The 14,851-nt window shown below is 51.3% G+C and overlaps 1 protein-coding gene across 1 annotated transcript in view; it reads right to left on the reverse strand.

Moving 5' to 3' along the window:
• B3GNTL1 (UDP-GlcNAc:betaGal beta-1,3-N-acetylglucosaminyltransferase like 1) overlaps window positions 1-13,400 on the reverse strand; it is an 80,688-nt gene extending 67,288 nt beyond the window's left edge. The window contains exons 1-3 of the mRNA XM_080825588.1: window positions 13,331-13,400; window positions 11,211-11,327; window positions 11,030-11,129 (exon numbers count right to left, since the gene is read on the reverse strand). Of these exons, the coding sequence (XP_080681714.1) occupies window positions 11,030-11,129; window positions 11,211-11,327; window positions 13,331-13,375 (262 nt within the window). The 5' untranslated portion in view covers window positions 13,376-13,400. The remainder of the gene's footprint in view (window positions 1-11,029; window positions 11,130-11,210; window positions 11,328-13,330) is intronic.
• Between the last annotated feature and the right edge of the window lie 1,451 nt (window positions 13,401-14,851).

Genomic DNA, 14,851 nt, shown 5'->3' on the forward strand with positions numbered 1-14,851 from the left:
CCGAAGGTCTCACGGGCTCCGAACCGAAGACACACGAAGGTGGAATGGGAAGAGGTGGCCCTCGGTCACAGGAGACGACCAGGCGCCCTGTTCCAGGGGCTGCGTCGCGCGGTCGGATTTCAGAAGGGGAAAAACTGAAGGAAAACGTGGGTCACGAAGGAGGCTGGGATTTCCTCACACGGAGCCTATGTTCGGCAAGGACAAGGAATCTGCTTTAATGTTACTGCCTTGAAGAAAGTCAGAGGTTTGTGCTGGGGCCTGACGTCCAGGGAGGCTGCCCTTTGTGACGGAGCCGGTTGTCATGGTCACAGCAAGAAAAACTCACTCTTGGAGAGAAGAGGGCAGCCTGCGTTGTGTTTTCACTTCAGCAAGTGACCGCGTTTTAAAGAAATGTTTTGGTCTGTTATGACATGAAACAATGAGAAATGAATCTTAATCCAATTTAAATAACTCAGCACGCCTGAAAAAGGAAACGCTGTGGATTTATGTTTTCTCATAGTTCACGTAACTTTTTCTACTTCAGAAAATATCATTTCAGGGAAACACACTCTTTCAGATGTCATCGAGTTCACTCTGTTCTGTGATCATGGTGCAGGACCCCCTTCAAAACAACAGTGTGATGGCCTCATTCCTTCACACGACAACTGATTTTCTTGTTATTGACAAAACATGTATGAATGTGATATGACTCAAGTTATATCTAATCTATAAAAAATATTTTACACGAAACAAAACTCGTGTTTAAAGTGCAGATTAATCAAGCAAAGACACACCGTCACCAAAATGCCCTCGACTTCCTTTATGAACTACAGAAGATACAAAACATCTTAAAATTAAAGAATATTTTGGGGTGCCTGGGTGGCTCAATGGGTTAGAGCCTCTGCCTTCGGCTCAGGTCATGATCCCAGGGTCCTGGAATCGAGCCCCACGTCGGGCTCTCTGCTCAGTGGGGAGCCTGCTTCCCCCTCTCTTGCTGCCTGCCTCTCTGCCTACTTGTGATCTTTGTCAAACAAATAAATAAAATCTTTAACAAAAAAAATTAAAGAATATTTTAAAATGAACTTCAAACCAGTTTCAGAAACCACAATTTGTTTACACGTCTCAGAAGCAAGTTGAAATAGATGTTCAACAATAACTGATTTCTTTCAAGTTTTCTATTTCAAACAATGAAAACAAGAAATAATTTGGGAAAAAGCAGAACATGAGACCATGGGGAAGATCAGGATGCCCAGAATAGGGCAGCTACCCAGCAGCTCCAGTGCTACGCCTTCTCAGCACTGGGCACAGGCACCTGCTGCCCGTAAAGGAAACTGAGGCACAGGGAGGTGGAGGGTGGGGCCCACCGTAGCCTGGCCCCCTGCCGCCCGGTCCTCTGCCCCAGGAGGCAGGGCCACTGAGAGGCAATGCCAAAGAGTGTGGTCTTTCAATATAAACTTAGAAAAAGCTTTCTTTTAAATGACCAATTTTAACAACTATTTCTGGTTTTAAATTTTTTCTAAAATGTGTTTACACTTTCCTGCTCTCCTAACTAGGACACAGGGTACTGTTTGTGAGGGATGTGATGTGGGGTCGGGGGCATGCTCTGGGAAAGAAGCGTCTGCTTCATCCTGTGAGTTCAGCCACTTAACTCACCACCACCAGCATCCACCTTCTCCTCCGCCCAGGCACTTGGAGACAGAGACTGAGTGCTGGTGGGAAGTGGCAGAAGGTGAAGGCAAGGGCGCCGGGAGGACGGGCGCCGGGAGGACGGGCGCCAGGAGGATAGGCACCTGAGCTGCCCTCATGGGGCAGCACGCTGCTCTGTGGAGAGCCAGTGTGCAGGGAGAGCCAGTGTACCGGGAGGTTAGCCCTGTCTGAGCGTGGGCCCCAAGAGCTCAGGAGGAGACAACTGGGCTCAGATGCCCTCTGTGAACTCGCTGTAAACCAGTGAGTCCCCACGGGGCCAGGCGCAAACTCTGTGAGGTCATGCTTGGGGCATGCTCGTGAGAATCAGAAGTGAGGCCAGCGGACCCACCTGACCACCAAAACCAAACAAGAGCAGAGAGTGGAAACAGGATGAAGGGACTTTGAGGGCAAGAAGCGTCTGGGAAAAGTGGACGTCTCTTCTGTCTCACACGTCTCCGAAGAACCTTTCCGAAGCATAAATTATACGCCCACCCAGAGAGGAAAGCCAACGCCAGTCTGAACAGGACTTGAGCAGAGCCCACACAGCCCTGGAGAGAGCAGGGGACCCCGAGGGGTCCCAAATCTGCAGCCTGCCCACCCTGAAGTACGAGGAGAGCTACAAGACTCCCTGAGGACCCAAGCCCCGAAGGAGGGGGGCTGATGCCGCAGCTCTCCTGAGCTTCTTTCAAAGCTCTGCTTCTCAACCGTGGATACACCCAGCATTTCTCGGGAAGCATCCCCCACCCCAGGGCACAGGCTGCTCCCAGACGGACTACTCAAGCACATCTGGGCTGGGACTCGGGGTTAGGCATCAGGGCTCCCAAAGCTGCACAGGCACTCCTGACAAGCAACCAAAGTTGAGGCCTACCCTTTAAAGGAGGACAGACTCCTCTCACCTGCAGGGGCCTGTCCACCAGCTCCAGCGTCATTATCTGGCCTCCCTCCTCCTTCAACCCAGCAGCGAACGCAGGCATGCTAATTTCAAGTCTTACACAAAACTTCTGAAGTGAACGTAAAGGAAGCTCAATATATTACAGCTGAAGCTAAGAGCGCAAAGCTAATCATTCAGTATAAAAACTGAGGGTGCATGAAAACCGACTACGGCTTGACGCAGCATTACATTATCGAATTTCAAAACCCAAAGCATAAAGAGAAAAACCTTAAACACTTTCAGAAAGGAAACCTTTAGGGGCACCTGGGTGGCTCAGTTGGTTGGGCAACTGCCTTCGGCTCGGGTCATGATCCTGGAGTCTCAGGATCGAGTCCCACATCGGGCTCCCTGCTGGGCGGGGAGTCTGCTTCTCCCTCTGATCTCTTCCCTCTCATGGTCTCTCTCTCTCTCAAATAAATAAATAAAATCTTAAAAAAAAAAAAGAAAGAAAGGAAACCTTTAAAGAGACGGACAGAAGATTTCTTATCAAAACCAGAGGACACCAGAAGACGAGGAGGCAAGCCTTCAAAATTCTAAGGGAAATGATTCTGAACCTGGAATTCTATACCCAGCCAAACTGTCAACTGAGCCTAAGTTCAAAATGAAGACCTTTCAGACATGTAAGAACTCCAAATATATTTACCATCTACATACCAGATATGGAAAACATACTTTAAGGAGGACTCCAGCAACACAAAAAAGGAACACACAAAATGAAAAATAAATGAAAGAAAAAGAGAAGGGGAAAAACCCAAACAACGGCAGGTGTGTAGAAAGTGAAAGAGTAACGCAGGAGGTCTTTCAAGGCCACACAGATCCTGACCCTTGGGACGCCCCAGGCACAGCACAGAGCTGGCAGGAGATGGTGGCAGTTCCCGGAGCTGGACCCACCCCCCCCCCCGCCCCCAACAGGACCTGGTGAGCAGCAACTGTCAGAATCAACTTCTCAGGAAAGCACCTAAAACAAGTTATAGCACAGCGGAGACTATGCATCCTGACAGTGTGACTCCCTTTGACCGAACAGAAGCCCTGCCAGGGGGAGGAGAAGTGTGTGTGCAACACTTCATGGCTGAATATTTCCTTGTCCATGTGTGTGCTGGCCAGCACTGCATGAGGTAAGTCAACTAAGAACCAAACGACACTGTCGCTTCTAGGGTGTGGGGCTTCTGTGTCTCACTGTGGACACTTCTGTGTGCCGGAATTTTTTTATCACACACTATTATTTAAAAAAAATGTTATCACTCAAGGCAGACATCTGTGAGCATAGGCAAATGGGTCTTTTCTGTCACGTACACAGGCCACAGGGCTAGTTTATACGGCAGGTGGAGACAAAGGAGACGAAGGGTGCTGAGTGGCTATACACGATCACGGCTTACAAAAATGCTCCATCGGCAGCCCAAGGCCTCCTACTCTCATCCCTGAGCCACACATCAAACAAGCACCCAAAAGCTACAGACCAATTTTCCATACATCCAGAGATTTAAAAAATCCTAAGGAAACTGAATAATTTTATCGTACAAAAATATATCAAGGCATTGCTGATAGTTCTAGCACTTACTACGTGAAGAGAAAAGAAGTATTCACCTTAACAGATACATAAGAGACACTTAATAAAATCCCACGCTGATCCCTCATTTTCTGAAGGCTTACTAAGTCAGGAACCACAAGTTAACTCAAGACAGGTATCTGTCAGAAAGCAACAGTAAAGACAATTAACACCGAAACTCCAGGAACATTCCCTCTATGTCAGGAACAACACAAGGATTGAGTAATAGGATTCCATATTGTTCTTCTAGACTTTTTATCCCAACTTAAAAAAAAAAATAGGAGAAGTATAAACTAGAAAAAAGGAACAAAACAGTAACATCTAGTCAGGGTTAGACTGCTTAAATACAAAATCAGACATAAAGTAAGAAACTGAGCTGGAAAAGACAGTGCACACAAACCGGCAGTCCACCCCACCTACCTCATCCCAGCACTAGAAGTGCCTTCGAAACAGAAAAGAGTCGTAAGACTCGGAACACCTGATTTAAAACCACAGACTCCTCTACAGGAGACAGAAGGAGGCTGTACCCTGGCATGGGGGGAAACCCAAACAGCACAGTCCAGGGGCTCACTTGGGAAGAACTATGGGGTTCTGTCCTTCTCTCTAGCCACCACTGTGAGGTGAGCTGACTGCCCATCCCTCCCTCCATTCCTATGAAGCAAAAGAACATCACGTTCAAGAGGCACCATCGGCGGGGAGGGGCTGCTCCCACAATGCAGAAGCCCGGCTGTCTCAGGCCTTCCCTTCTCTTCTCCCCAGCCGCTCTGAAGAGGGAAGGGGCTGCAGGAACAAAGAAGATGGGAAGGTGGGAAGAAAGGAGCAAGGAGAGCAAGAGAGAGAGCAGGGGGACAGAAGCCACCTGGGAAGGTGACCTGAGGGACAAGCTCCCCTGTCCGGGAGGGGAGCTGGGGGCAGCAGGCGGGACTAAGGAAAGGCTGTGCGTCTAGTGAGGGCATTTCTTCAACGCACTGTCCACCAGCCCACACGTGCCAGATGCAGACACACTCATGCCAAAGGAACGCATCACACCCCAGAAATGTGCAAGGTCCTTCGGGCAGAAAGAAAATGACAGCAAAGGGAAATCTGGATTTAGACAAGTAAGTGACGAGCACTGGAAACAGCAGCCACAGGGGTGTTCATGTGATTCTCCTTCTTACTGCGTCCGTCTCTCTAGAGTTAACACTGGGCTCCCCGGGGGTTTACAACACAGGACAAAAGCAGTGTCGAAAGCGCAGGGGAGAAACACTGTCGTAAGACCCTCACATGACGCGCGATGATACAGGCGGGCATTTGGAAGGCTGAGACCCCTGAAATAGCAAAACGGAGAATTCTAGCGACTAAGTCAATAGGGATAAAACAGAGCCATCAAGGATCTTGACAGGAGTTAGGCTTCAGGAATGACAGTTCACAGAGTCCTCCAGTTTGCCTGAACTGTCCAGACAGAAGCTGGTGGACATCATAAAAAAACAACCACCACTTCCAAGGATATACAGCAATTGAAGAAATATTCACTGAAGAAAAAGACTAAAACTCGGGAAGAACAGTGAGAGTCTGTGGTACTAGACCGGAGACCTGCTGCGTCCCTACCCCTCCCCATGGTGTGGGTACCGCACTCTCCTGGGGGCCACAGGACATCAGCACTTCTCATCCTGCCTGCAAGCACCTGGTGCTGAGGCTGAGGTCCAGGCACGCGAGACTGAAAAGCAGGGCCCCCTTCTACCCAGCCCCCACGTTGGCACAGGGGCGTTGTCTACCCCTGGTGCGGTATCACCAAGAAGGGGTTCCTGCCCATTCCCCACGCGCTTTGCGATAGGGTGTGGGGAAGTCTATGGGTTACGGCACTCAAGCTCTGGTGGGAGGCAGCTGCTAGAGGAGATGGGAAACGTGGCTGAACTGGATTCTCAGTGTGGTCAAGGCCACGGGGCAGTGGGGTAACACAGTCAAAGCACTCAAACGGAAGAGCTGTTAACCAGGAATCCTATATCCAGAAAAGTTATTTTTCAAAAAGAAGAAGAAATGAAGACATTCCCAGATAAGCAAAAACTGAGAGAATTTCTAGCACATCTGCCTTACAAAAAATACAAAAGGAAGGGGCGCCTGGGTGGCTCAGTGGGTTGATGCCTCTGCCTTTGGCTCAAGTCATGATCTCAGGGTCCTGGGACTGAGCCCCGCATCGGGCTCCCTACTCAGCGGGGAGCCTGCTTCCTCCTCTCTCTCTCTCTCTCTGCCTGCTCGTGATCTCTCTCTGTCAAATTAAAAAAAAAAAAAAATCTAAAAAAAAAAAATACAAAAGGAAGTTCTCTGGGCTAAAATGATTGACCCCAAGGAATTCCAAGGAGTACTTCAAATCCATTATGAAAACAAAACCAAAAACAACAAAGGTAATTAGTAATTATAAAAGACTATATAAATACACCTTTCTACCTCCCTCTTTTAACTGATTTAAAAAGGAATTGTATAAAACAATATGTAGATAATGTATGGTTAGCTCTATAACATATAAAAATTCTTTATCTGGCAAAATAATCCTTCAAAAATGAAGCAGAAATGAAAACATGCCCAGAAAAACAAGTGCTGAGGGGCCCTCCCCTAGCAGGCCCGCCCTTACGAGAGACACTAACGGAGCTCTGCCGGCTACAACCAAGCTGCACTGGACGAGAACCTGAACCCACAAAAGCGTAAAAGACAATAATAAACTTCACTACATGGTTAATATAAAAGCCAATGTTGTTCTCTTTTTTACCTTGAATTTTCCTATCTGACTTAAGAGACAAATACATTGAACAATGATTATAAATCTACCTCAATGGGCACATGATATCCACGTGAACTGTGACAACAACTTGAAGTGGGAGGTACAGAACTGTGGGGGACAGTACTGAAGCTAAATCAGTGTTAATTCAAACTAGGTTGTTGTAAACTTAACATATTAACTGTCATCTCCACAGTAAGCACTAAGAACATAACTTACAAATACAAGCAATAGGAAACTAGAGGGGAATCAAAATGGCACACTACTAGAAATAATCAACCAAGCACAAAAGGAAGCACTAATGGAGGGCTATGGAACAGAAAAAGACATAAGATGTACAGATAAAAACAACAAGATGGTAAAAGGCCGCCTTTGTCACTAATTACTTTAAATGTAAATGGATTAAATACTCCAATTAAAAGGCAAAGATTGAGAGAATGGATTTTAAAAACACATGATCCATTTAAATACTGTGTGTAAGAGACTCACTTTAGATCCAAACCAGAGAAGGGGTAACAGTGAAAGGATGGAAAGATACATTCCATTCAACTCGTGACCCAAAGAGTACGGGACTGGTTGGCCATTCTGATAGCAGGCAAAAATAAACCCTAAGTCAAAAGTCATTACTAGAGACAAAGGACGTTCTATATTGATAAAAGGGTCAGTAAAGAAGACATAACAATTATAAAGCTACACACACCTAACAAGAGAGCCCCAAAGTAAATGAAGCAAAAATGGAAGAGAGAAAAAGACAGTTTTGGGGAACCTGGATGGCTCAGTGGTTAAGCTTCTGCCTTTGGCACAGGTCACAATCCCAGAGTCCTGGGATGGAGCCTTGTGTTGGGTTCCCTGCTGAGCAGGGAGTCTGTTTCTCTCTCTCCCCAGCCCACTGTGCTCTTTCTCACTATCTCTCTTTCTCAAATGGATGAATTCTTTTTTTTAAGGTAGTTTTACTATAACAGTTGAAGACTTCAACACCCCATTTTCAATAATGGATGGATCATCTAGACAGAAGAGCAGTAAAGTAACAGAAAACTGAACATTATAAACCAGCAGACCTAATAGAGACACACAGATGTTCTATGCAACAGTGGAATATCCTTAGACATAGTCTTAGAATATGCTTAGATATTTGTAGAGATATAGTCCTAGAGATAAGTGAAAAAGGAAGCACAACGCACTAAAACTTATGGGATGCGAAAACAGCAATGCTCAGCGAAATTTATAGCTATGAATGCCTTCATAAAAGAGATCTCAAATCACTAACCTAATTTTACATGCTAAGAAGTTAAAAAAGAAGAGCAAACTAAACATACAGCTAGCAAAGGAAGAAAATAATAAAGATCAAAAGAGAAATAAATGAAATAGAAAGTAAAAACAAAAAAAAAAAAAAAAAAAGAGGGGGGAAGAGAGAGAGGGAGGGGAAAATCAATGAAACCAAATGTTGGTCCTTTGAAAAGATCAACAAAATTGGCAAAGCTGCAGCCAGACCAAGAAAAGAGAGAACTCAAAGTACTAAATCCAAAATGAAAGTGGGTACCTTACTACTGACTAACAGAAATTTAAAAGGATTCTAAGAAAATACTACAAACAACTGTGCCAACCAATTAAATAACCTACATGAAAGGGACAATTTGTAGAAATACATAAACTACCAAATCTGACTCAAAAGGAAATATAAAATCTGAACATACCTATAACAAATAAGTAGACTGAATAATTCATCAAAACCCTCCAACAAAAGGACCACCAGGGTGGCTCAGTCAGTTAAGCATCTGCCTTTGGCTCAGGTCATGATCCCAAGGTCCTGGGGTCGAGCCCTGCACTGGGCTCCCTACTTGGTGGGGAGCCTACTTCTCCCTCTCCCTCTGCCTCTCCCCTGCTTGTGTTCCCTCTCTCGCTGTCTCCCTGTTAAATAAATAAAATAAATCTTTAGGAAAAACAAAAAACAAATTAAAAAAACCTTCCAACCAGATGGCTTCACTGATGAATTTTATCAAACATTTAGAGAAGAACATCAATCTTTCCCAATCTTCTAAAAAAAAAAAAACAAAAAACAAAAAACAGAAAAGGAGAAAACACTTAACTCATTCGGTGAGGCCAGCATAGCCAAAGACATGACATGACATTTAAAGCCACAGGACTCTACACTTTGACAGGTAACTGTGTGGCACAGGAATAAAGCTGTTATATTAAATGTAATTAATGTAAACACTCAGTTAAAAGGTGAAGATTGTCAGACTGGATTTGCTGTCTACAAGAGTCTGTGGGGAGGGGCTACCCTTTAAAGGAGGTACCCTTCAACAAATGGGTTAAAGTTTAAGGAGATGGAAAACATATATTATGTTAACACTAGTCAAAATAGAGCCAGAGCAGTTAAATTAATATCAAACAATATAGATTTCAGAGGAAAGAAAATCAGCAAAATCAAGAGGATTACTTAACAATGATGAAAGGTCAATTCCTCCTAACAACCCTAAATGTTAACAGAGTTTCAAAATATTGTTAATCCAAACTGAGAAAACTACAGAGAGGAACAGGCAAAGGGACAGAGTTAAAGATCTCAATGCTCCCTTTCAATAACTGACAGACCAAGTCGACCCCAAATCAGCAACATGGTAGATTTAAACAAGACTGTCCTCGGCTTGATCTGATTCACATTTATGGAAATCTCCATCCAACACCATCAGCTACACAACGTCCCCAAGTGCACATGGGACATTTGCCAAAATAGGCAAATGAGGAGTTACATGAGAAATCAATACAGAATATATCTGGAAAACCTCTCAAATATTTGGAAACTAAATAACATACTTGTAAATAACCCATAAATAAGTCAAAAGAAAATTAGAAGGTGTACTGAAACAGAATTGAAAATGAAAAGAACCTATCGATGTTGCTAAACTGACACTAAGAGGGGAAAGGGGAACTTATATCAACAAATGCCTGTATTAGACAGGAAGAAAGGGCTCAAATCAATGACCTCAGCTTCCACCTTAAGAATGAGGAAAAGAACAGGGACGCCTGGCTGAGCAGGCGGTTGAGCAACCAACTCAGCTTCAGCTCAGGTCCTGATCTCAGGGTCACTGGGCTCTGCTTGAGATTCTCTCTTCCCCGCCCTTACGGCCCCCACTCCCGCCCCACCCCTCACTTGAATGTGCTCACGTGTGTGCTCTCCCTCTAAGATAAATAAATCAGTAAGATCTTAGGGAAAAAAAAAGAATTAGGAAAAGAACAAATTAAACCCAAAGTAAGCAGAAGAAAGAAAATACAGATCAGAGTGGAAACAGAAAACAGACAATATAGAAAAAAATATATATAGAAAATCACTGAAACCAAAAGCCAGTTCTTAATAAGATTTTTAAAAATTGATCAAAAAGAAATCTAATGTCACAAGGAAATAATTTTAAGAAGTAGAGGTAATCAATAATATGATCAATCACACTAAAAATAAAACACCCAACAGCTTTAATAGGCTGAATAAATGTAAAGTATGCACGGTGATCTCATACAAACCCTTAACAGAGAATAAGAAATTTAGGTGTACTGGGTTCTTAATAAGTGATAAATTTTATTATTCAGGATACTCTTTACCAGGATTTGAAAACGAAATTATGATGAAAGTTAAGAAAAGAAAATCTTATTTGGAGCAGAGTCAGGAGGCCGGCAGGGGGCGCGCTGTGGCCAGCCCGTTATCAATTACAGACCCAACGGGAAGAGAGGCGCCTTGCGGGGAGGTACCACTTTACCAACCCTGCTCCTGGACCGAAGGGTTCCTGCTGCCCCGGCAACAGCCCAGCCAATGAGAGACGGGCACAGTTCAGCCAATGGAGACGGCCACCGTCCAGCCAATGAGAAGCACTATACTCCCAGCTCCGGTTCCCTCCAATGGACTTTCTGTTTGCAACAGCCCCTGCCCACCCACCCCCCCTATAAAAAGAGCCTGCTGCGCCGACTGTCCGCACCTGCCCGGGGAGCTGAGCGGGCTGGGTTGGGGTCTCTGCTCACCCCCGAGCACCGCCTCTGCGCTGGCGGAGGAGCCCGCGGTGTTGTCCCGAAGGTTAACGCTGTGTGAGTCCACAGGGCACGAGAAGGTGTCCTCACCGCTGACTACCAGCCCGCCAGGGTCACTCACCTCCTCGGGGTGCAGGAGAGTCGTGCCCTCCGATGACCACGGGGATCCCAGCATCTTCCAGCCGCCCCTTCCATCTCTCAATGATGGCCGCAGACTGATCCTGGAACCACGAGGAGCTCGCTCGGAACGGCCCGGAGGGACGCACGCGAGGCCGCGTCCCCCCCGGGAAGGCCGGCACTACCTGACTGGCGTCGTTGAAGACCGAGAGCTCCATGGAGCCTTGGAAGTCCTGCTGCAGGACGGACCGCAGGCACTCGTCCAGCCAGGGCTCGGCGTTGTGCACGGGGAGGATGACCGACTGCGAGCCAGAAGACACGGGTCAGCGCGCCCCGGGACCGTCAGGCCGTCCGCTCGGCGGTCGTGTCCCTCCCGGCCCCCGCGGAGCGCCGGCCCCGGGGCCGAGGCCGGACTCACCTGAGAGCCCGAAGGGAGGCCGCACAGAGAGAAGGCGCCCGCCCCCGCCGGCCCGCAGCGGCCTGCTGCTCCCCGAGACGGAGCAGGCCAGGCCTCCCCGCAGTGGTCTGTGGGGCACTTCGGAGAGCGACCGGGAGTCCGAGAGGCGCCCGCTCCTTCCCGACCCCACGGCGCAGCCAGTGTTTGTCCATCACTGGTCCGCAGCATCGTCCTGGGGGACGAGCGTCCGCAGCTCTCCCTGCCCCTCCTGAGAATGACCTCCCGGTCCCTCTCTCGGCGGACGGGCCTTTTCGGGAACTGGCGACGTCAGAGACGCCGCACCTCAACCCTCCCGCAGGCTAGTGAAGAGCGGCGGGCGCGGGGACGACGGGGTGACCCCGACCCCTCGGCCCTTCCGCTCTCCTCGCCCGGGGGTCTGCTGCGGGGGCCTCCCGCGGCCGCGACCAGACACACACGTGGGAAGTGAGCGGGCCAAGCCGGGCAGCCCAGCCGTCGGCAGCGGGCGGACGCGGGTCCGCGGACACGGACACCGGGGCCCCCAACCCGGAGTCCGCGCCCGGCCGCGGTGCGCACGAGGCCACGCACGGACACGCTTGTGTGCAGCGTCCACAAAGAGCGTGCGCAGGTCGCCGGGCACCGAGCCCGAATGCGGTGTGGACAAGCTCGGACACCGGACGTGCAACTCAGTCAAGCCCTGGACTCCGGGCCTCCGACTCAGCTGCCCCTTCCCGGATTTGTGGGACCCGAGAAGCGGTCCCCTGCCGCACTCACGTGCTTATTTTTAAAGGAAACACTGTTCTTTAAAGGAAAAGGAGGGAGTGTTTCACTGTCCTCCAATCTGCCACGTGAAACACAACGTCAAGTCCCACGATGGGCTTCATCGGCTTCCCGGGCTGCGGCCCCCTTTGGGCGGAGACCCTCCTGGGCGGGCCCTTGGGAAGGCTGACCCGCCGCTGGGACGGGGCGGGGGCGGGAGAGGGAGGACACAAGAGGAGAGGGAAGGGAAGGGGCGGGGGGGGGGGGGTGAGGCGCGGGGGCAGGGGAGAGGAGAGGGAGGGGAGAGAAGGGGAGGGGTTGGGGAGGGGAGAAAAGGGGAGGGGTTGGGAAGGGAGGGGAGAGAAGGGGAGGGGTTGGGGAGGGGGGAGGAGAGGGAGGGGAGAGAAGGGGCGGGGGGGAGGAGAGGGAGGGGAGAGAAGGGAAGGGGCGGGGGGAGGAGAGGGAGGGGAGAGAAGGGGAGGGGGGAGGAGAGGGAGGGGAGAGAAGGGAAGGGGCGGGGGGAGGAGAGGGAGGGGAGAGAAGGGAAGGGGCGGGGGGAGGAGAGGGAGGGGAGAGAAGGGGAGGGGCGGAGGAGAGGGAGGGGAGAGAAGGGGCAGGGAGGAGAAGAGGAGAGGGAGGGGAAGGGAGAGAAGGGAAGGGGCGGGGAGGGGAAGGGGAGGGGAGAGAGGGGAAGGGGAGGGGAGGGAAGGGGAGGGGAGAGAGGGGAAGGGGAGGGGAGGGAAGGGGCGGGGAGAGAAGGGAAGAGGCGGGGAAGGGGAGGGGAGGGAAGGGGCGGGGAGAGAAGGGAAGAGGCGGGGAAGGGGAGGGGAGAGAAGGGAAGGGGCGGGGAGGGAAAGGGGAGAGGGAGGGGAGAGGAGAGAAGGGAAGGGGCGGGGGGGAGAGGAGAGAAGGAAAGGGGCGGGGGGGAGGAGAGGAGAGAAGAGAAGGGGCAGGGAGGGGGAGAGGGGAGTAGAGGGAGAGGAAAGAAGGGAAGGGGTGGGGAGGAGAGGAGGAGAGGGAGGGGAGAGGAGAGAAGGAAAGGGGCGGGGAGAGGGAGGGGAGAGAAGGGAAGGGGCGGAGGAGAGGAGGGGAGAGGGGGGCGGAAGTGGCCCCCGCGGCCCGGGCACCTACCACGTGGGGCGCAGCGGCGGCGGCGGGGTCCCCCCGGGCCCGCATGGCCACGCGCTCCGGCAGCCGCCCCGCCCTCGGGGCCTCCGGCGCTCCACCGCCCACATGGGCCTGCGGCGCGTGCGCAGACGGCTCCCCGAGAGGCGGGGCCGAGGCTGGGGCGCATCCTATTGGTTCGGAGAGCCATCGATCGGCGGGGAGTAGAGAGGAGCGGCCTAGAGAGGCCGGAAGCCCGAGGTGGGTGGGGAGCACCTCGCGGACCCGGGGAGGGGGCGGGCCTGGAGGGAGGGGTTGGGTCAGTGGGAATGGGGGCAGGGGGGACTGGGTGCACGGAGAGGGGCAGGCTCCGGGAGGAGAGGGGCAGGGGCGGGCGCGGGGGAGGGGGAGGGGCGAACCCGTGGGAGGGGTGGGGCAAGGGGCGGGTCGGTGGGGAGGGGGAGGGCCCTGGGGGAAGGGTTGGGGAGGGGTGGGTCAGTGGGAAGGGGGAGGGCCAGAGGAGGGCAGGGGTCACGGGGAGGGGCGGGCTCCGGGAAGGGGGAGGTAGGGGAAGGCCCAGGTAGGGGTAGAGGGGGTTGGGGGGAGAAAGGGTTAGGGGAGCGGGCACAGAGAGGGGGAGGACGGGTTGAGGCGGAGTGACGGCAGGGCAGGGGGCGGGCCCGTGGGGAGGGCAGGGCGGCAAGGGGGATGTCAGGTGCATTAGTGGGAGGGCAGGGAAGGGCCGGGGCAGGGGGTGCTGCGCGCCAGGGGTCCAGACAACGGCGGCATCTTATGCTCTGGAGCCTGGGCAGCCCCTGTGTCCCTCCACCCTCCTCTCTGCCCTGGCCCTTGGCCTCCAGCCCTGCTGCTCTCACCTGAAGGAGTAAATCCCTCCGAGGTCCTCAGTGAAATGAAATGTTATAAAAATACTGTGGTCGTGGAGAAGGTGGGGTTTGTACCAGAGAACCGCGCTTTACAGTTGGTTACATCTGAAAATCCAAACCAGGTGACCTTTCACATAACCGTTTTTAAAAGAAAGCAAGCAGGTGACATGTCCTCTGATTGACCCTACAGTGGACAAGGAGAAGCCTGGCAGGGGGGTGGGGTGGACAAGGACACCTGAGCCGTTCCAGCAAGGAAGGGGTGCAGGGGGCAGGGGCCTGGCTGTGCCTGCGGGCATCGGCCCCTCGTGTCCGGCAGGAGAAGGGCTGCCCGGGCTCTGGGGCTGCGGTGTGGGTGCCTTAGAACACCCCCTCACAGGTGCCCCCTCCAGCTCTGCTCAGTAGAGGCTCTCACTCTCTTACGGGGTGGGGTCCCATCAGCTGTGAGAACGTCTGCCCCTCTTGGTGGGACCGGCCCCTGGGGGCCCACTGAGTCCTGCCTGGAGCTGGTAGACTGGCCAGCACACTGTCCCCACCTGGGGTGTGTCCCAGCAGATGTCAATCAATGACCAGGGTTGGAGCCCCGAACTAGGGTTTAATGCAAATGGTTCTACACACTAGCAGTGTAAGCAAAGCCACACTTCTGCTGTAGATTTTTTGAGCATCA

The sequence above is a fragment of the Martes martes genome, assembly GCF_963455335.1.
Source record: "Martes martes genome assembly, chromosome: 16".
Taxonomy (NCBI): Eukaryota; Metazoa; Chordata; class Mammalia; order Carnivora; family Mustelidae; genus Martes; species Martes martes.